Below are 22,118 nucleotides of genomic sequence, written 5' to 3' on the forward strand. Positions count from 1 at the left end.
TGAGATCTTTTAAATACTGCCTTGCAGATGGTCAAACAACCTCGTATTTGCTTTCTAAAAGGTGCGAGGGTTGTCTACTCATTAGCGTGTGTTACACAAGTGCCTGTATGTTTTTTTTAATAATATTTAATATATGGTCAATTATAATAATGCTTATGAATAACCTTTAAATTAACAATAAAACCAAAGTAAAAGGAGAAAGAGTTGTGTTAATTTTGTCTTTAAGAGCATTAAAGTAATTATACTACTTTGAAAAAAAGTAAATGACCAAAACACCCCTGAGTGACAATCATTATATTTTTTTAATTTTAGAGTTAAATTAGTAATTTTACTGTGCAATAAAAAACAAAATAACTAATCCAACTCTATATAATTTGTAAAAAATATTTATTTCATGATGAAATGACTACCTTACCTCTAATATCTAGTTCAGGTGTTTTATGAGGCAAAATTCATCATTATACTATCATAATAAATATTCCTTCTTGCTCCATTAAACTATCCCATTTATCCACTCCTATTTTTTTTCTATTTCTCATAAAAGAAAGATGAAAAAAAAAAATAAAAATTGAGGAGAGGACCATGTTAAAATAGATTTAAAAATAATAAGGTTAACTATGTAATCTTATAAAGCTATGAATTATAGTATTAACTCTTTTCTTAGTCATATATTTGAAATATAAAGTTTGTTTAATTTCAATTTTATGCTAAGGAAATTGATGGAGATGAACTTATGAGAGCAATTAAAATATGGGAAAAATTAGCAAAATTTTGAAAGTTAGTGACTAATATGTTAGTTATCCCAGCTAAATATCAGCTTTGACGTCAAGTGTAGAAAAACAACAAAAGCATACACATGAATAAAGAAGCCAAGACAACCTCAACGTGTCCTTAAAATAAAGAGAGTAGAGATATTATTTACAGACGAGAGAATATGTGACATTGGTGTTGAAACGGAGTAAATTATAAATTAGCTCTCCTAGCAAAATAAATTAATAGTCCTTCTAATTTTAAAATTAATTAATCAGTCCTTTTTATCCATTTGATGTCCCTTTCCAATTTTTTTTCAGAGAAATAAAAAAAGAAAAAATAGAAAAGAAAAATATTTTTAAACAAAAATAATATTAAATTAAACATGGTCAATGCTAATTAAGGAATTCCAAGGAATTGGTCTAAAGGTCAAGGAGGCTTGCTCATTTTATCAATTTTCTAGGTTCAAAAAACTTCATATCAGCATCTTGAAAAATTTATTAAATTCTTCTAAATGCATTACACTAGTATATAGACTGTGCATCTATATGATTGCTTGCTCGGGGAGAGACTTAATCTTTGTTGACGTGTGCAACGTGTCATGATATCTTTATTGCTAAATAAAAAAAGAAAAAGAAAAAGAAAAAGAAGACAAAACTGATAAGGACTAGTTAATTAGATTCTGAAACTATAGGGACTACGCAATTCATTTTAGAAGACTAAAGGGACTAATTTGTAATTTATCATGTAAGAACGCGGGTAAAGAAGGAAAAGAAAAAAGAAAAGCGAGAAAGAAAGGGAGCAGTGTCTCTGTTTGGATTGTTTGTTGGTTGGTTTTTATTCTTCCGTGAGTTTTTGTGGAGAGGAGGACACTACGCCCTCTTTTTCTCTCTTTCTCCTCCTCTCTAAAAAATAAATAAACAAAGAAAACAACTAAGCATACTCTCTCTTTCTCCCTCTAAAACACTCTCCCCTTCACTTAAAAAACACAAATTCTTGGTTTTTTGGAGGGTTTGATAGAGTGACAGCTTTTGTGTATTTGTTGGAATGGGGATTCTGGAAAAGAATGGTAAAGTGTCAGTTTCGTAATATACAGAACGATCAGAGTAAGAAATGGATTTTGATGCCGGAATTCCGATGTCTCGTAGTGGTGGTGGTCTACCAGCTGTAACCGAGGGAACTTCTATGTCACCGTCTTTAAGCGAAGGTTCTCGTTTTCTTTCTCTCTGTTTTTTTTTTAATAATAATAATAATAGTAGTAGTAGTAAAAAAAATATATATTAGGAATTAGGTTTGTGTGGTATTTCATTGAAAATAAAATTCATGCAGAAAAGAAGAGAGAGAGGAAAAATGCAATTCACGTGTTGCTTGCCTTGGTGGTGCTAGTTGGGAATTCTCTGTTTTACCCTCTGTCTGTCGTAGATTTTGCTTGATCGTGTCTGAATTTGTTCAATTTCCAGCTTGTTTCTGTAGAAAAAACATAGATTTCGTTTTTTTTTTTTTTAAATCTTCTAGGTAGGAAGAAATTCTGGTTTTTGTCGGTGCTTTTACTTTGTTCGGTTAAACGGTCGGAATTCTTGCCTCTGTTTTAATCACTGTAACATTTTTTTTTTAATGTTTTGCATGTAATGAATGACAACAATTTCAACTTTTCAAGAATCTAACAAGTTTGTTTATCTTTATTATGCAAAATCCCAAGTATTTATCCCTCACTGAAAACTTTTCTCAATTTTTGGACCCTGTACTTTCTAATTGAAGCAACTCTACTTATTAGAGACAGTGAAAACAGAATTCTAGAGATTATAGGAGGAGATTATGGAGAAAGTGATTGTTGGGAAATTATTCTCCGTTTCTCTTTGATTGATATTTCTCATAGATGTTTGAACTCAGTTATCCAGTTTCATTTTCAGATGCAATGTGGCAAATGAACCTGAGATCGAGTGAAACAATGGAAGCTGGGCCATATCCTGAGCGTCCTGGAGAGCCAGATTGTTCATATTATATAAGAACAGGCCTCTGTAGATTTGGGGCTACATGCCGATTTAATCACCCCCCTAATCGGAAGCTGGTATGAGCTGCAGTGTTCTTGGAACACAAACACTACTGTAATTTTACTACATTTTCAATTAGATTCTTAGCTTGAATCAATGAAGGCAATTGAACTGAGCACCTGAGTCTTTGCAGATTGTGATTTCTGGCTTATTTTTATAGAAATGTTATACAATTATTACATAAATTTCTATTTGGTTGTTTACAATTAGCATTAACAATTATATATACTTAACTGTACTTATGTACTAGATTTCATTGGTTCTATTATCAAATAATGTTTCTGAATGTAGTCTGCTTCTAAAAGCTAATTTACTGGTAAGTTAAAGCAAAATGACTTGAACTCCCCTATTAGGGAAGTATAATCAACATCCTAGAGAAAGCTTTCTGAATTTTCTATTTTCCTTTGGGGTGTATTTGTTTGCTTTTCCCTTGTCAGTCTATCACACATCCACACACCTAGCTGTGCATGTGTTTCTTTGTCTGATTGAATGCAGACATATCCAATAATGAATGGTTGGATGTGGGAATAGGGGGATTTTTTGTATTGACAATTGTTTTCCCATATGCATATATATTGGTGAGAATGTAAATGGTGACCTGCATGGAGATGCACAATCACAATGCATGTTTTGGCATGCTCATTTTCACTTAGCATTTTTAATATTTACGTTTCCTTGCTATACAAAAAAAAACACATAAGATTGATATTTTGAACTATGATCTGTTGAGTTCCAGGCAATTGCAGCAGCCAGGATGAAGGGGGAATTTCCAGAAAGAATAGGACAACCAGAATGCCAGGTATATTCTGTGTCAACTGTTTATTAGCTTGTTTTATGTAGACTTCATTTTTAAATTTACCATCTTCAAGAACTGTGTCACTTACTTTACCACGAGGAATTAATATCAGAAAACTGTGTTTGTTCCTTTCGTTATTGTAAAGGAAAAGGGAATTGATCTGAATCCTACCATTGTATCAGTGGGAATGATAGTTGCCTCAGTGGGAAACTACTATTTAGTATTCTTTAGTTCTCTCTTCATAAAAACTAGCTTTTTGGTAGATCTTATTCAATTGTAGTTATCACAATACTCATCACAACTGCAAAACTGAGGGACTGGGCCAAACGAGTTTGACTTTACCTTTTTGTTCAAAGTAACTTTCATCAGTTCACTTTACTCTGATGTGAGTGTTTTGAAGCAATTCATCAGGTGTGGCCCCCATACCCTCCTCACATGTTTTTGAAGTTTTGTAATTAACAGTAAATGAGGACATGAATTTTTTTTTATGAAGCTTTTCATTTGTATTTGCTGTGGCGAAACCTGTATTTTGTTTTAAGGATTAGGATTCCATAAGCCCTTGAGAGATGCTATTTATCTCACATGGATATTAACTTCTCTTTTGTATGGTTCTAAAGTCTTACGATGTATGACCATGAGCTTTCTTATACATTTGTTAAAGAGAGCTGGTTTACCTAACATGTTCTGTTGTCCAAAATCCCCTGGTTTTCTAGTTGTTTGGGTTGTGTCTTGGAGAATTGTTTCGTCAAGTTTGGGATTTCAAAATGTCTTTATAGGAAGCTTAATTCTTTGACTGTTTACAGTGTAATAGTTGTGTCAAATGACTCAATATGAATGTACATATTCTAGTTGATTTTTAAACTTTCTCTCTTACAAATGTCCTGGCTGGGTCCTTGTCTGATTCTTGACCATTCTGCCACTTATCCCACCATGCAAGACTTTTTCGTGACATATTTTTCCTTGATAAATTATCTGGAAAGATATGGTTAATTGAAGCTTTTGGAAAGTTTAAAAAGATTATGGGAATGCCTACCACCTACTAATTGCTGGACATCTCCTAAGTGATATATGTTAGATGACATATTAGACAGAAATTATAGAATTAGAAAGGTTGATGGCCTGAAAATGTATGCAAGTAAAGAAGATTAACTGGTACTCTCCATTTCCTTTATGCTTTCACAATAGAGATGGACTAATTTCCAACAATCACAATGAAAGACCAAAAATGATGTTGATGACTGAGTCAATATTTGTTAGTTCTTGTATAATTGCAAACCATGATCTTTTACTTACTGATAGTTATCAGGATTTACACTTTATTTCGAGTACTGAGTTGGTCAGGTAATTGAAAATTTATGATAAATCATTAATTCACTAGTTTTTTCAGAATGAGTGATAGAAGATTGTGGTACAAGTTAAATTCAGCCTGTGGTGCTTGAAGTTCTAGTTCATAGATCTGATATGGTGATGTTGAACCAATCAAAATTTAGGACTATTATTCACTTATTTGATATTTTTTTTTGATCATTTAGAATTTTTAGTTGTTCTTATCTAATCATTTGAGGACTTAGGTGTTAACTAGAAGTTCATTTCATTTCCTTACTAGTATAGTTTAGTTGTTTTTGAGTTTGGGAAGTCCTATTCCTAATGGTTAAAGGGTGTTGTCTGGGTTCTTGGTGTTTTCTAAGAGACTAAGAGCTCTGATTTTATATTTTAGATAGCCTTGTTGATGATTCAGAATTGATGTCAAGATCTCTTTCTCTTCTCTCTACTACAATTCTTGTTGGTTTCTCTCCTTTCTCTTGTTTTGTGTCCTCTCTCCTCTCCTTCCTAATGTCCACTATCTTGTTTTATGCCATCAGGGATTTTTTTATTCCTTTTTTTTGGGTATCCTGTAAGTCATAGCAATTTCTTTTTCTTGTAATTTTTTGTTTGTAAAACTAATTTTGTACTTCAATTGCTCTCCAGTACTACTTGAAGACAGGAACTTGCAAGTTTGGGGCCACGTGCAAGTTTCATCATCCTAGAGACAAGGCTGGGATTTCTGGAAGAGTGTCTTTAAATATTTTGGGCTATCCACTCCAACCGGTATGGGCCTTTTACTTTTTAACTCAATTAAATAATTGTATGTTTTTTGTTACTTGATGTATTTGATTGATCTTCTATCTCCATTTCTATTCACTCTTGTTGATGATTCTTTGAGAACTATTTGTAAAGGCACATAGAGGAATCTTGAGAAGGCTTTTCATGCTGGCATTTGTACTATGGCATTTCATTAGCAGTTTCCAATTTTCCTATATTTGTACTACTTTGGCATTTCATTAGCAGTTTCCAATTTTCCTATATGATCATTCAAATGGTTTCTTGAATAGGTTTTCCCTGCCACAAATCTTTGAGAAAGTTTCTAGAGTGAAGAATAACACATGCAAAAAAATGTTTAACAGGCATTCACTTATTGTCAAAGTCTCCCTCAATTTTATTTATCTGCTTGATGTGTCATTTGAAGATGGCGCTTAGACCATTTAAGGGGTCCTCTGCATCTTTGTTTTTTGGATTCTGTGGTTGAAGAGGTCCTTGAACCATTGGATGAGTGGAAATATAAACTTTTCATTTAAGAAGTGACATTGCACTCGTTCAAACTTGTCGTTCTAGCATTGCTGCTTATTACTTGTCCTAAGAATTCCTATTGATCCAATAGGATAGAGAAATTGATGACAGATTTCTGTGGTCAAATGTTAAGGTGCCAAAAGAGGTTATTGGTAAATTGGGGCACTACTAATAAGGAGTGGTCATTTTAGCTTTCAAGAATGTTTATTTGGTGAAGAAATGGTTATTGTCAATTCTTTCAAAACCACATTTCATTTGGCATGAGGTGATTTGGAGTCAATATGTCCTCCAGCAGAATGGCTGGCTTCCAGGATTAGAAATAATAATATCATTCAAGCTCGATTATTATTTTTTTCCGTCTTGAATAACTTGTAATGTGAAAGATGACCTCATATTTGGTTCTGAAAGGTCTGTGGGGAGGATTTTTTTTTTCTTTAGCCATTCCATATCTTTATTGTTGTTCCAGTCCTCACCCTACTCCTATTTACAGTGCTCTTGTTTTGGAGGATTTTAGCCTTTGATTTTCACTGATATTAAATGGGAGGTTTTGGTCTTTGGATGGCTTGCAAATTAGTTGAAGTTCCTTTTTGCTCATCATGTTTGTTTCATGAATCCTTGTCTTTAGCCAGTCAAATTTGGAAAGTTTGATACTCTCTATGATCAATGTACTTGGGCCAGAGGTATTTTCCTTAAGAGCTTTAGAGGAATTTCTAGCTGACATTTAGAGAGAATGGAGTGGTGTTTTTGATAGTGCCTTTTATTGTTGTGGAGAATCCCTTATAATCATAATGTATATCATTTTCTTTTCTTTACGAATAAAAATTATTCTAAACAAACAAACAATCATATAATTATGATAACATTTTGGCATTATAGTCTAACATCTTATGTTTGTTTGCTTTCTAGCTTCTTTTTTTTTTTTCTTTTTTTTTTCTCACTTTTGTGGGCATAAAAGACTAGGAATCTCATTTTGGCGTTTTTATCCTGAAGAAATTAGGACACAGGCATTGCTGTATAGAAATTCAATAATTATCATGTAGCATATAATTGATGAGAAGCGCAAAATTTTGACCGAATTATCTAGATACAATTTTAACATAAATTATTGCAGTCCATTCAATAGGGCCGACAATGTGAAAACAAAAGTGAGAGGTAAATTAGAAGTAATTGCAAAAGTAAAAAGAAATTAAGATACGAAGAATCTATAAATTTATGGAGAAAAGCCAAAGAAATGTCTAGGAGAGCGTGGTGGACTCTTAGGTGTCAATTTTCTTGTATTTACTTTTAAGACTTTTAAATTTACTAATCTCCGTACTTCTTCCATTAGTTTTATATTTTTGCACTATCTATGTCCAAGGGCTTTCTTGGAAATGAATGGGAGATATTTCATGTTGAAAACTGTTTGAGGGTTCCTTATGCAAACCTATAGATTGGAGTAGTGAATGCCCGTCGGGTCAAACACCTAGAAACTTGTCTGATCTAATAGGGGGGTTACTTAAGTGGGCCAACACGTGAAATATATGATCGTTACCACCTGTTAAGTACCGATGACATCAATAATTTTTATATTGATATTTCCAAAGAGCATGATTACAAGAATCTTTGTCGTGTAATGAACAAGTTGCAGTGTCAGGCCTTTAAAATCAACTGTGATTGGTTAAAATATATTTTAGATAATGAGAACTCATTAGTTTCATATGGTTATCTCATGCCTCGAACTAAGATTAAAGATTTGGCTTGTTTTAAGTTTGTAGCATTCAAATCTGCAATGCTTCTGGTCGAATAAATAATGTCTTTGTTCATTTGTGGGATGTGTTTGCCTTGCAAATCTCCTGTCTCCCCACTTCTATATTGTGTGTTCTTCCTAGGATGACTTGCATTTTTTTTCTTCATTTCTCTTTTCTTTTATTTCCTGCAGAATGAGATCGAGTGTGCATATTACTTAAGAACAGGACAGTGCAAGTTTGGTAGCACTTGTAAATTTCACCATCCTCAGCCAACTAATATGATGGTTCCACTGCGTGGCTCTCCTATTTACCCTACTGTCAGCTCTCCAACTACCCCTGGTCAACAATCCTATCCAGGAGGACTTGCAACAACCTGGTCAAGGGCATCTTTTATTACTAGCCCACGCTGGCAAGCTCCTTCAAGTTATACACCTTTGATTCTACCTCAGGGAGTCGTGTCAGTCCCTGGCTGGAATGCATACAGTGTAAGCTGCTTTTTATCTTTTGTCAGAGAATGCAATTAAGAACAGTTTTTGGGTTAAATTGGAGGCTATTGGGCTTAGATCACACAATGAGGCACCTCCCTTAATCTCACAAATCCTGGGCATGGACTGGTTTTTATCCTAGGTCACTTGGTATGCTACCTGATGATTTTGCCAGGATGAAAATTTTGCCTCCCCTTTTAATATTATGGTAAATTCAGTCTCTTGAAAAAGATTTCAATTTGATGCATACAATTTTCCTTCTATCCCCAAAGATTCTGAAAGATATTTTAACCCTCAACGATGCAAAGTTTTTTTCCTTCCTTAAAAAGATTATAGTTTCATTCCTAAGAAGGAAAGTTTTATTTGTTCCATCCCTAAAAGAGATATTTATCAACATTTTTAAGTGATTTCTTCTACTACCCAACAACAACAACAACAAAGTCTGAATCCCAAACTAGTCGGGGTTGGCTTTATCTATCCTCCTGCACCATTTCACTTGATCACAAACCAAATCCACCTCAATATTAAATGAAATTTCTTTGCCCCTTCAAGTCTTAAATCTTGGGTCCACAGTTGTTTCCACTAACAAATATTGCTGACTTCATTAGCTCATGTCTTTTGCATATGTCAAAAAGGTCCTTCAGTCATGGTACTTAGTTTTTGATGTTGCTCAGGTTGCACATTGATTTCTTTTTGGGACTTAATTTTCTTTTCCTTTTCTTTTCATGCATTAAATTTATTCAACTCTTTGTACAAGTTGCTAGTTGTATATAAATAATGATTAGAGGCTTTACTTCCAATTATGATTGGAATAATGTTTTGGTAGCCTTATACAGATATTCTATTTGTTCTGCTGAAAATTCTGGTAATTTTATTTTCTGGGTCAAAATGCCATTCAACCTTTTGGCATGTAAGAATCAGCTGCCCAGTAGTTTGCACTAGGGGATGAGTCTGGAGCTGAAGCTTAGTCAAAGTTGATTGGAGTTGGCTGGTGATGATGGCTGCATGGCTACTCATTATGGTGATGGAGTGACTCTGCTTATTTGGGGTAAAAGGTGCTGGTGTTTGTTTTGGGGTAATGGTGATCTTGGACTTGGAGGTGGGTGTTTTTGGTAATTTTAATGATAGATGTTATGACAGAGTTGCTGAAAACAATAGGAAAGTTGATTGAGTGAAATTTCAATATTTCATGTGCACAGAGGCGACGCTTAGGTCATTCATAAGAGCACCATGCCCCCAAGCTCACTGTAATCCCTGAAAGTTGTTATATTTTTCACACCCTGTAATATTCTAATTTGCCCCCTCCTAAAATTGTAGTTTTTTTCTTATGTCCTAATATATCTAATTCCTCTGACCACCAACAATTTCCCAACAATTTTTACTCACGCACCAGCACTGCTTGTGCAATTAATTTGTGTTCTTTTAGAGGTGTTTAGTGGTGTGCTATGCTTTCAGAATGAAATAGCCAAACAGGGGCACAATTTTTCTGCTTCAAGAGGAAATCTTGCATTTTAATGCATGACATAGTCCAATTTTGGGATTACAAATTGCAGGGAAGTTTCTAATAAATGCAGCCATAGCTGTGAATGTATGAAAGTGTCAAGATTTCCAAAGAACAAAATAAAATGGCAAAGTTAATGTTTCCAAAAAAGTGTGACCAATGTTTTAGCTAATGCATTTGAACTAAGCTTCCTCTGAAAATTTTGGCACCTGTGTGTGGAGTTGAAACAAGGCCTGCAAATACACCATCCATCCTGATCTCTAAGGTTGGTTGTGTTCAATAAGTACATTTCCAGATGTTTCTAATTTTATTTTGGGCTGTGCTCCAACGAATGGATTGGTGGTAGGCTCTGACATCTGCATTTATGGCTGCATCAAAGGCATAATGAATTTTTCTCAATGCACTTTTGTTTTGCAGTTGATATGTAAGCTTTCTGCATGCATGAGTTGAGTATCAAGAAATGTGACTTGCTTGTTGGTCAATTTTCCAGGGTCAGCTTGGGTCGGTATCATCTCCAGAGAGTCAGCAACAAACAGGAAACAGTCAGATATATGGAACCTCACGCCACAGTGAATCAGTTAATGCAGGATCTCAAGGGACATTTTCCTCATACCGTTCTGGCTCTGCCCCCTTGGGATTTTATGCCTTGCAAAGAGAGAGTGTTTTTCCTGAGAGACCTGGTCAGCCTGAATGCCAGTTTTACATGAAGACTGGAGACTGTAAGTTCGGTGCAGTTTGTAGATTCCATCATCCAAGGGAGAGACTAATTCCTGCTCCAGACTGTGTCTTGAGTCCAATTGGGCTGCCTTTACGTCCAGTGAGTTCATTTTTCATCATCCCTTTTTTCTTACCATCTAATTATCCCCATTTAGTTTATGTGAAGTGCTTTTACCAAAACTTGAGCTTAGGAGGAGGAAAAACTGAGCTTCAAAATCTTAGGAGTCACACTTAAGAGAGATTGTGTTTCAATTGCAAAACAAAATTGCTTCCTAGAAGAAAGACTTAGATTCCTATATAAGAAAATAATAGTAATCCTATTTAGAATAGAAAAACCTTAATAGAGCTAATTACATTAGCACTAATAAATATTAAATAGAAAATAAAACCTAGAGCTATAACATTACAAATTTTCCAGCAAACCTGGAAATTACCAAAATACCTTTGCATTCTATAATTTAAATAAAAACATATTAATTTATTTTGCTTTCGCGTGCATCTTAAAAAGCAAATGGTAACAAATCAAATTCTTTTATCAAAATGGAGTTTTAATTCCCACTCAATATGTAAACAATATGATTGAAATCGCACTTCTGCTCACCCTACAAATAGGGTCACCAATAAAAAGACCAAAAAAATCTAGGACAATATGGTGAGGTAGTGACGTGCTCTAGGTGCTGTAAAGAGAAATAAAGTGTCAAAAATCAGCTAAGCACATTTAAAAAAAGAAAGAAAGAACAAAAGGAAAACGTAAACCACCTTATTAGATCAATTTTTCCCACACAAATCAATGACAGAAGTAAAAGTTTTTCTTTGTAGTGGTTGGAGTTGACAGAATTGAAAGTCTTAAAAGCACCTAAGACGAGGTTGAATTAGAAGCTTAATTGAAGCTTTGTATCTTAAAATTTTTGATTCTTTAACACTTCAAAATGATGAAAGAAAGATTCAATATGAGAGCGCATGAAGTAAAAGAGATAGATATTAGGATACAAGCCATGAAATCAAGAACCAAATCAAATCATATATTCTAATTAGAAGTGACCTTTAATTTATAGGAGTTAATTAATATCAAATCCATTTCTTAATTTATAGACAACCTAATATAAAATCTTCTATTTTATAACGCTCCTCCTCAAGCTGACTTTAAGACATCTTCCATTGCTAGCTTGTCGATCAAGTAGTCAAATTGAATCCTATGAAGCCTTATTTGTAAGTACATCAACTTGCTTGGTAGTTGGAACATATACCATGCAAATCATTCTACTATCAATTTTTTCTTTGATAAAGTGTTTATCAACTTCCATGTGCTTTGTTCTATCGTGAAGATATAGATTACAAGCAATTGAGATCACTGACTTATTGTCGCAACATACCTTTATGGGCTGAGGAGTTAAGAATTTTCAAGTATTCTAACAACCTTTTAATCCACACAACTTCACAAATTCTTTGTGCAATTGCTCTAAACTCAGCTTATGCACTACTCCTTGCCACAACATTTTGTTTTTTGCCTCGCAAAGTCACTAAATCCCCTCTAACATAGGTGCGATAACCGAAGGTTCATCATCTATCAGTTATACTTCCAGTCCAATTTGTATCGGAGTAGACTTTAACCTGTAAATGTCCATGTTTCTTAAACAACAAACCTTTTCCAGAAGTCCCTTTACCTCAAAATTCTATTAACGACATCAAAGTGTTCCATGCCAGGTGAATGTATGAATTGGCTGACCATACTTGCTACAAAGGCTATATCTACGCGTGTTGGGCCAAATAAATTAATTTGCCCACAAGTCGTTGGTATTGCTCTCGATTCACCTCTTCTTCAGTTTTGGCAGGTTAGAGCTTCAAGTTGGCTTCAATTGGTGTTTCAATTGATTTGCATCCTTCAAATACATATTTTTGCTGAGTGACAAATATAACTTCCTTAGAATTGACAAAGTCCATTACATGAAAATATTCTTAAGCACCTAAATCCTCGACCTTAAAATCCCCAACAAGTTTTTTTTAAGTCTTTTCAGCTCGACATTGTCATCACCAGTTAGGATTATGTCATCTACATAAACAATCAAGATAGCAATTTTCTTTTAAATATCGAGTCTAGCTAGGATCTTGTAAATCCAGAAGTCCTTTGTTTTCTTGTACTAGTTGCAGCCCTCTTTAGATTTCCATTCATAATCATTGAACAAATCAAGGTCTTGCCACAATCATTTTAGTGTGTTAATACTTTGTGACATTGTTTTCTCCTTGCTGGATCTCACCAAGATTCAAAGTCAAGCCATAGACTTAGGATTGATTACCCATATTAGAATATGGTAGGTTAACATTACCATAAAGTTTCTTTGCTGTTGAACAACACATATAGTTGGAGCTGATGCCTTCGTCCATGGCGTTCATTAGCCATGTCATAATCATGGAGTTTTCAGCATCCCAGGTAGCATACACTGGGTCCTCACTTGTTGGTTCTTTTTTCTAGCCAATAAGATAACTTATTTTCCCTTGCCCTCTAATATACATGCGCACAGATTGAGACCAATGCAAGAATTTGTCACCATTAAGGTGGATGATGGTGATCTAGACTAAGGAAGTGCTGGAGACAATGATAGTAGTTGTTTTTCAAAGTACTTTCGCTTGGAAATGCATCAAAATAATATATATATTTTTTTTTAAAAAATTTATTTTAACATCAGCTTATCAAAACAATAATAATAAAAAAAAACTAATAATTTGAAGCAAAAAAAATTAAAATCTTTGAAAACTCTAATTAAAACAGTGTTCGAAACGAACACTAAGTGTGGCTCGTTATTGGAGAATTGGGTAACAATGAGTTTGTTTCGGACATGGTGAACAAAAGAAACAAAAGGATGGAAAAAGTTATCGGTTTTTTTTTAAAGAGCGAGTGATCAATTCCTTGCTCTGTTATCATGAACACAGAGAGTATTCTTTGGAAATCAATTTATTGACTTGTTCAAAATAGTCTGAACAAGGTTCCTATTTAAAGGGAATACAAGCATGAAACCAAGAACCAAATCAAATCATATATCCTAATTAGAAGTGACCTCTAATTTATAAGAGTTGATTAATAACAAATCTATTTCCTAATTTATAAAATCTTTTATTTTACAATAGTAGATATTGTTAAGACAAATGGAAGATTCAACTTGTAGACCTCTAAGTGTGATGTGATTAATGATGAAAAAAAACATAGTGAGGAGATGGCCATAGACAAGGGTAACATTTGGAGAGTGAGAAACAATCAAAAAGTTTTGGAGAAGAAGAGTTGGAAGGTTGATTTTCCTTTGTGACTTAAGGCAAGCCATAATCCAAATGGTAATCCAATCAAGTTCACCATTTTGATTGCCACAAGGAACAAGAATATGATGCACAACCTCAAATAGTACATGTTCTAAAATTGTGAGAAGATGGGTTGATTGAGATCTCATGGCTTGAGTTTTCTCATTGTGATTGAATAAGAAATAAGAGCTAATATTACTTGGTTTGAGGGAAAGAAATATCCATGTCCATAAGATCATTTTCCTTAAAGACATCATATCCTCTAGTTGGCAAGACCAAGTAGAGAACTACTTTTTCAAGAGTGATGGTGGGTTTCTTGCTCACCATACTTGTTAACTCAAAAGTTTTGCCATTTGCCCTTGATTTGGCACCAAGATTGGCATAAATTTGTTTCACCATGTGCACATATACCTCATGGATGTCGACCATTGAGCATGGTTGATTAGCCCACAGACGTTTGAAAAGGCTCCAAATTTATTAAGAGTAACACTATATTCTTGCTTTCATCATTTAGTTCACTGTACATAGATATGCAATCAATGTAATGATTTTACATAAGAAATCAACCATGCAATAATGCTATGTATGCATGCAATAAGAATTACAAAGATTGAGTTCAAGGAGGGTTGCCCATACTTAGTTCAAGTCGAAGTGCACAAAATTTTTCTTCACTTAACGACTTGGTAAAGATGTTCACAATTTGCTTATCCATTACCATAAACTCGAGAAAGATGTCACATATTTTAATATGATCACAAATAAAATGATGCTAATTTCTATATGCTTAGTTTGAGTGTTGGATAAGGCTTTTGATCAAATTTATAGCACTACTATAATAAAATATTGGAATATGGTCTGACTTGAGATCAAAGTCCATTAGAGTTTGCGTCATCCAAAGTATTTGAGCACAACAATTTTTAGATTCAATCTTAGAGATGAAAGCAAAATTACCATCTTGATTAGTTATAAAGGATCATGTCCTAACTCCACTTGATAGGTCACCAAGTATTGAATCTTGAGAAAGTCCTTTCTGTTTTTGAATTGCTTTGGAAAGATTTGCTCTTTATTATATTGATCATTTTGTTAAGGAGTCACTTGAGGTTTTTTTGTTGTTCTTTCTAAAGGTGTTCTCTGGTGCTTCATTTAAGTTTAACCTATCAAAAACAACATCTACACCAACCTCTTTTGCTTTTTAAAGATCAAATGAGGTAGACTTATTAAAACAACATGTATAGATTCTACATATATTAGAGTTCTATGATTATATACTGTATAAGCTTTACTAGTAGAGGAATAACCTAGAAATATATCTTCATCGAATTTGACATCAAACTTTCTTAAATTATCTTTGTTACTTAAAATAAAGCATTTTGATTCAAATACATGAAAATAATTTTTTTTTGGGTTTTCTTCCAAAATAAAGCTCACATGGAGTTTTATGTAAAATAGATCGAAGGAAAACTTGATTTGAAACATAACAAGAAGTGTTTATGGTTTTCACCCAAAAATATTGAGTCTAACTATACTCATTTAGCATAGTTCTTTTCATTTCTTGAAGATAACGATTTTTTCTTTCAACATCTCCATTTTGTTGTGGAATTCTTTGAGTAGAAAATTCATGTTTAAATCCATTTTCTACTTAAAGATTTTTAAAGGCAAGATTGTCAAATTCTCCATCATGATCACTTCGAATTTTGAAAATTAAACAACCTTTGTCATTTTAAACACTTTTGGAAAATTTTGAGATTGCTTGAATTGCCTTATCTTTGTGAGTAAGAAATAAAACTCATGTAAATCTAGTATAATTAATAATAACAAATACAAAATTTTTACCAATAAGACTAGAAACACGAAGAGGATCGAATAAGTCCAAAATTTCTTTGACAAATGCTAGGTGAGTCTAATATACACTAAAACACTAAACATCATTATCAATTTCATGTAAAGATTCAAACGTAACTTTATTACATTTATCACATAATTGACTAATACTAAGTAAATTATAATTTAAACCATTAACAAGTAAAACATGCTAAATAGTAGAGGAATTTTCAACATTATTGATACCTTTTACCTTCGTTGTGGTATCATCTTCGAATGTGACATGTTTGACAGTCTTTTCTTTGAAGGAAGAGAATTTGGATTTGTCACCGTCATTTGTCTTGAACATCCACTATCTAAATACCACTTATCCTTCTTTTTCTACAAGGAAAAATCTCAACTTATTGGTTTTGTTATCCATAAACTCACGGGTCCTTTTGGATTAGTAAATGTGCATTTTGACATCCAAACATATTTGAATTTAGTCGAAATATTTTTGTGTATGTTTATAAAATTTAATTTTCCCACAAGAAAGACATAAGCTTGAAGATGTTGAATCCTTGACAAAGAAATTTGAGTGAAGCTTTTTGTTTTTCATTTGATTATATCTCAAACCATTTTTTTTTCAAATACACATTTTTGACTACCTAAAAGTCGCGATTTCTTATTTTCTTATGTGAATTTAGTTAAAGTAGAATTTAAATAACTAACTTGAGCTTTCAAGATCTCATTTTCTGACTAAGTTCTTTTAGAAGATAAATGAATTAGATGCATCTTTTAAGATTCGTCACCAATTTTAGCGCTATAGATTTCTTCTTAGTTCCACTATAGGTTGAGTTATCATCCATGTTATCCCAAGTAGTTGCTTTCATTGCCTCTTTTGTGTCAAACTTTACTTTATTTTTAACAATAATACAATCACGCTGCACATGACTTGGTTTCTTACATTCATAGCATATAATAACATCTCTCTTGCTTGATTTTCCCTTATCACCATATTCTCTTCTAAAATTTCATCAGTTGCTATACTTTTTCATGTATCTTTTAGTAATCAAGGATATGTCATCATCTTCTTCACTACTATTTCCATTTCTTTTCTCAAGATTAGTCAACGATTTTAGCACTAAAGATTTTTTTTAGTTCCACTATTTTCAATCTCAAGCTCCTTCCTTGATCTTTGCTTAGCGATTAACGATCCAATAAACTCATCAAAGTCACTTGCCTTAAGATTCTTAGCCTTTTCTGTGGTTGTAACTTTAGGTTTCCAAGCTTTAGGTTAAGACATCGAGATTTTACTGGCCATTTTCTCATTGAAGATTTTTTAACCTAAGCTAACTAGTTCACTAACAAAGGTAATGAACCTAGTGTGCACTTCACAAACACTTTCTTTCAGCTCCATTTTAAAAAGTTTATATTCTCTAGTAAGGCTAATAAATATGAATTGTTCTTTCAAGGGTGACTTCTAAAAGTTTTTAAATTTCATAAGTTGTTTTACAATTTCTTGCCCTAGTGAAATCCACATGATTAAACACACAAAAAAAAAAAAACATTCATAGCCTTAACATTATAACCATGTCTTTTTTTTTGTTTATCATCCTATTCACTTGTGGGTTTTGGACTAACTTTTCCATCCAAATTTATCTTAGTATGTCCAGTAAATCCACTCAACATCTAATAATTTAATTCAATATCTATTGACTCAAGAAAAGTTTGCATTCTATTCCAAAAAACTTAATTGAAGATTTGATATCTTAAAAAATTAGATGCTTAAACACTTCAAAATGCCAAAACAAAGATTCAATGTAAGAGTGCACAAAGTAAAGGAGATAGAGATTAGGAGAGACCAAATTTATAATTGTTCGGCCAATCTTGTTTACTTCACTTGTTGAACAACCGTTCAAGAATTCACTAAAAACACATGGTCGTCTTGCAATTTAGACCTTATTTTTTTTTTTTCACGGGTTTAATACTAGAAAACCCTTCACTCAATTTTCCAAGTGATTCAAGTGTCCCTTATATTTACATAATGAATAATTTCTCACAGATTTGTCACACCTCACAATAAAAAGAAAATTACGATGAATTAAAGTCAAGTCTCTATAAAAAGTGATCTAGCTAAAGAATGTGAAAGAGATGATTGATGCAAATTAAGTTCAAAGCTTTAAAAGAATTATGGAAGTGATGAAAGCTTTTTAGATTAAAGAGTTGGCTAGCATCAAGTGTATATTCACATGAAGTGAACAAGCAGTATTTATAGACAAAAATAAAATTCTTAGTCGTTACTCACAAACCAAAAATTAGAGTTCATCATTTTGAATTTTTAAGGTATTCCATCATTGTAGAAACAACTAGGTAGCTTTTTGTTAGAAACAAAGAGTTGTTTATGATAAGAGTTTGAAGTATAAAACAAGTTAAGTATTGTGTTCAAGACAAGTTCACTCTGTGTTTTGAGTTTTGAGTGTAAAATAAATTATACTCAACTCATCAAAAGTACTACTTAACCACTTAGTTGGAAATGGATGAAAAAATTGTAGTATGATCAAAACATAAGAAATTATTTGATCAATTTCATGCTTTTCATTTAAAAAGAATGAATTTGAGTAATAGTGCTGAAATATATAATAAAAGATTTTCTCATGAAGTATTTTTCAATATGTTTCGGCAATAAAAATTCTTTTGGATAAAAATTATTTTTGTAATGCCAAATTAAATCCTATAAAGACTTGATTATGTAAAATTAAACTTACATATTTTCAAGTCAAGTTTACATCAAATTGAATTCATTTTGCTTTAATTTGATATAGTAGAAAAATTAGAACCTTGATACTTGTATCAAAATTACTAAATTGCTATTATCATTTGGGCTACTAGCTCAAGAATAAGACTGTTTTGTCTTAAGAGGTGTAATGCTTCGAGTAGTTAGTAGTTAACAAATGTAGAAGTGCAAGAATTACATAATTTGGAGGTGTCTTCCACTGACGAGGAAGCTTTGTAATTGAACAATAATATGGCGACAAGCAGCATAAGATTAGACCATAATATGGTAATAACCAGAAAACAATAAAAGGGATGTGCATGGATTATTCATGATTGAGATTCGTGCGGGCCTTGTGAACTATCCTCAATCTGAAACCATGAATCCAATTTGCCATAGGAGCTCATAATCAGGAACTGATTTTATGATCCTACTACAAATCTTGTTTGTCTATAATAAAAATAATAGTTATGGGTGCCAGTGCTGATATTAAAAAATAACACAGTAATTTCTTATGTACACAGAAGGAACTATTAAGTGCATACTTTAAAGTAGCCTCTGATTCTTACAAAAAGGAACAGAGAATTTTCTTTCTTTCTTTGTTTGGTTAAGAACTACGAAAAGCTACAAATCTCAACTAGTGATTGGATTTGATTGATTGGTAAGCATTGTAACCCAACTTAATTTGGGTTGAAAATCTATTAAAAGAATCCAATAGCGGTAATTTAAGCCTTCCTTTTAGGATTTAATTCAATTAGGAACCGATAGAGAGAGACTTTTGGACTTTTGGGTATTTTCAGGGTTGAGGATCAGTCTTTAATTGAGAGTGCTTTCTTTAATTAATTCTCTTTTCTATGTGAAGCAATGTATACATGGGTCACTGCAAATCCTTATTAATTAGTTACCAAGGAACCTTTAATATTGACAAGTCATCAAACAAAAATAACTCTTTTTTTTTTATATAATAAATTAAGTTCTCCATCTCACATATATTTTAACTTTTGTTTATACATGCACCACAAACATGCTTGTAAGAGATCTGTGCTTCGATTCTGATTTTTTACTTTATAATTCTTGTGGAAGCTGATGTTTTTGTTCATGACAGGGGGAACCTCTATGCATCTTCTACTCTCGTTACGGCATCTGCAAGTTTGGTCCAAGTTGCAAGTTTGACCACCCCATGGGGGTTTTCACATACAATCTCACAGCATCATCTTCAGCTGATGCCCCAGTTCGACGGTTATTGGGGTCCTCATCAGGATCCGCCGGATTAACTTTGTCATCAGAAGGGCTTGTTGAAGCAGGCCCGACAAAGCCAAGGCGACTTTCACTATCAGAGCCTAGACAAATGCCCCCAGGTGATGATAATATTGACACGGGCGGGTGAATGATGCTGGTGAATGACTCCGGTGCCCCAAGTTATCGTCCAGTTACTTTTTACAATCTTATGGACGATTAAAAAAAGAAGCCTTTTCTGTAAATTCATTTCCCATTGCTGGAGATGTACAGGGTTTATGCCAAGTTGCTAATGCAATTCAGCTGAGGGACTTGGACTGCGAACTTCATATTGCCGCGTTGTATAAAAATATGTAAAATATTGTCACATCTGGTCAATCCAGTGTGAACATCTCATCTCTCAGAATTCCCAATTTCTGATTCTTTGTTGTTCAGTTTGTTATATAAAGCATTTCTTTTGGAATTACATTTTTCAATGTGGTTTAGGCACAAGGGGTTTTTTTTTTTTTTTTCTTCTCAATAATGTAAAAGTTTGCCATCGATTCAAGAACATTTATGGGACCTCTCTGACAAACAAAGGGCATGGTATTTTTTTTTTTTTTGAAAATTTGCTTGTTAGAAAAGAAATTGTATATCAGTGAAATTAGAGAGAATTGAAAATATAATTTTTTTGGATTATGTTTTTTTTTAATTGGGATAGTTATAAATTTTTTTTCATAGTTTGATCTAAATTTTATTTTTTTATATATATTTTTATAAATTATATTTTACATCTGTTAGTTTATAAATTCAATAATAATTTATATCCTTGACAATGTATTTTGTTAAGAGTCAAAAGGAGGGTTTTTGTAATTCTTTATTTTTAATTTAATGCCTAAACTGCAACGAGCTGAGGATATGATTTTTGTCAATAGAAAATCGGAGACTACGAGCAAGCAGTTAATATGATTTCAATATTTTCAACACACTCCAGTTTCTGCACAATTAATTTGAAAAATAAAACTTTGAAAGACGATGGTACTATTGATAAATAGTACATACCAGCAATTTTTTTAATTTTCCACACCTATAAAAAAAACAGCACAGGCTTCCAAGACACAAAAAGTACTGTAGATTCTATTGATAAAAAAAACAAACAAAAAAAATATAAAATAGAAAATAGAAAATTCTATTATTGCAGATATATAACCATCCCCATTGAGTGGAAAATGAAAGCAATCCTTAAAAAATAAAACTATACTGTAGATTTTGAGTAAAAAAGTTCTTGAAAATCATTGCAAGTGAAGTTTGCTAGTGGGACAACAAGTTAAACCACAGAATAAACAAAGATTTGTTTGCTTGCAACACTCACTAGCAATTTGTTTTTCAAGATCTGTATTAAAAACTCAGCTCTTCGGAAATAAAAATCTTTAGAGTGTGTAGAAAGTTAGAGAAGTATAAGCTCTCAATCATTAATTATATGATCATCTAAAATAGAAAATAGACAACATATAAGAAATATAATAACATAACATATAAGAAATATAATAGCTACATGATCTTGTATATTGTATTTTGATGCTGCAGTATCTGCTTCATTAATTTTCAGTATCTGCAATATCTACAAGGATTTACAACTTATACTATAATCTTCAAGACTCCCTCTCAAGCTGGATTTAGTAGATTAATTGATCCAAGCTTGCTCAACAAACAATGAAACTGACCAGATGGCATGATTTTGGTAAATACATCAAGAAGTTGATCATGGGTGCGCATATAGAATGTCTGAATAAGTTTAGCTTGAACTTGCTGACGAATGTAATGGCAATATACTTCGAGATGTTTTGTGCGTTCATGAAATACAGGATTAGAGGCAATATGCATGGTAGTTTGATTGTCACAAAATAAGATCATAGGTGTATGAGAGCCAAAATCGAGATCTGCAAGTAGATTCTTGAGCCAAATTAATTCACATTAAGTAGATGCCATTACATGATATTCAACTTTAGCACTTGAACGCGCGATCACCTGTTGTTTTTTGCTCTTCCAAGACACTAAATTACCTCCAACAAACATGCAATATCCAGTGGTAGAACGTCTATCTAATGCATTTCCTGCCCAATCAGAATCTGTGTATCCTGTAATATTTGTATGTCCATTGCGTGTCATAACAATGCCTCGATCAATAATTCCTTTTAAGTATCGCAAAATATGCTTTATCATGTCAAGATGTTGAGCTGTAGGAGCATGCATATATTAGTTCAATAAGCTAATTGCAAATGTAATGTCTGGTCTAGTGATTGTCAAGTAAATCAATTTTCCAATAATCCTTTGATAAGTAGTGAATGTCGGGAGAGGTTTGCTTGATGAATCCAACCGCAGCTTGCTGTCCAAAGGAGTAATAT

The 22,118-nt window shown here is 32.9% G+C and overlaps 1 protein-coding gene across 3 annotated transcripts; it reads left to right on the forward strand.

Moving 5' to 3' along the window:
• The first annotated feature begins 1,558 nt into the window (after positions 1–1,558).
• LOC133669786 (zinc finger CCCH domain-containing protein ZFN-like) lies at positions 1,559–20,200 on the forward strand. 3 transcript variants are annotated; one of them, XR_009833970.1, is made up of 8 exons: positions 1,559–1,957; positions 2,661–2,818; positions 3,538–3,600; positions 5,566–5,685; positions 8,123–8,416; positions 10,408–10,734; positions 12,339–12,466; positions 19,604–19,740. XR_009833970.1 is itself a non-coding variant. In XM_062090066.1 (7 exons), the coding sequence occupies exons 1-7, from the start codon at positions 1,864–1,866 to the stop codon at positions 19,883–19,885; spliced, it is 1,338 nt and encodes a 445-aa protein (XP_061946050.1). In that variant the 5' UTR covers positions 1,561–1,863; the 3' UTR covers positions 19,886–20,200. The 3 variants fall into 3 exon arrangements, 2 of the variants coding, with proteins under 2 accessions (XP_061946051.1, XP_061946050.1); XM_062090066.1 differs by lacking the exon at positions 12,339–12,466 and having other exon boundaries at positions 1,561–1,957; positions 19,604–20,200; XM_062090067.1 differs by lacking the exons at positions 8,123–8,416; positions 12,339–12,466 and having other exon boundaries at positions 1,560–1,957; positions 19,604–20,200.
• Positions 20,201–22,118: the final 1,918 nt, after the last annotated feature.

This window comes from Populus nigra, chromosome 12 (assembly GCF_951802175.1).
Source record: "Populus nigra chromosome 12, ddPopNigr1.1, whole genome shotgun sequence".
In the NCBI taxonomy this organism is placed as follows: Eukaryota; Viridiplantae; Streptophyta; class Magnoliopsida; order Malpighiales; family Salicaceae; genus Populus; species Populus nigra.

Bases quoted from the DNA above. Each gene is read 5' to 3' on its own strand.
- LOC133669786 (XM_062090066.1), top strand. From the start codon at position 1,864: ATGGATTTTGATGCCGGAATTCCGATGTCTCGTAGTGGTGGTGGTCTA. The intron at 5,686-8,122 runs GTATGGGCCTTT...TATTTCCTGCAG, and splicing joins TGGGCTATCCACTCCAACCG to AATGAGATCGAGTGTGCATA. The intron at 10,735-19,603 runs GTGAGTTCATTT...TGTTCATGACAG, and splicing joins TTGGGCTGCCTTTACGTCCA to GGGGAACCTCTATGCATCTT.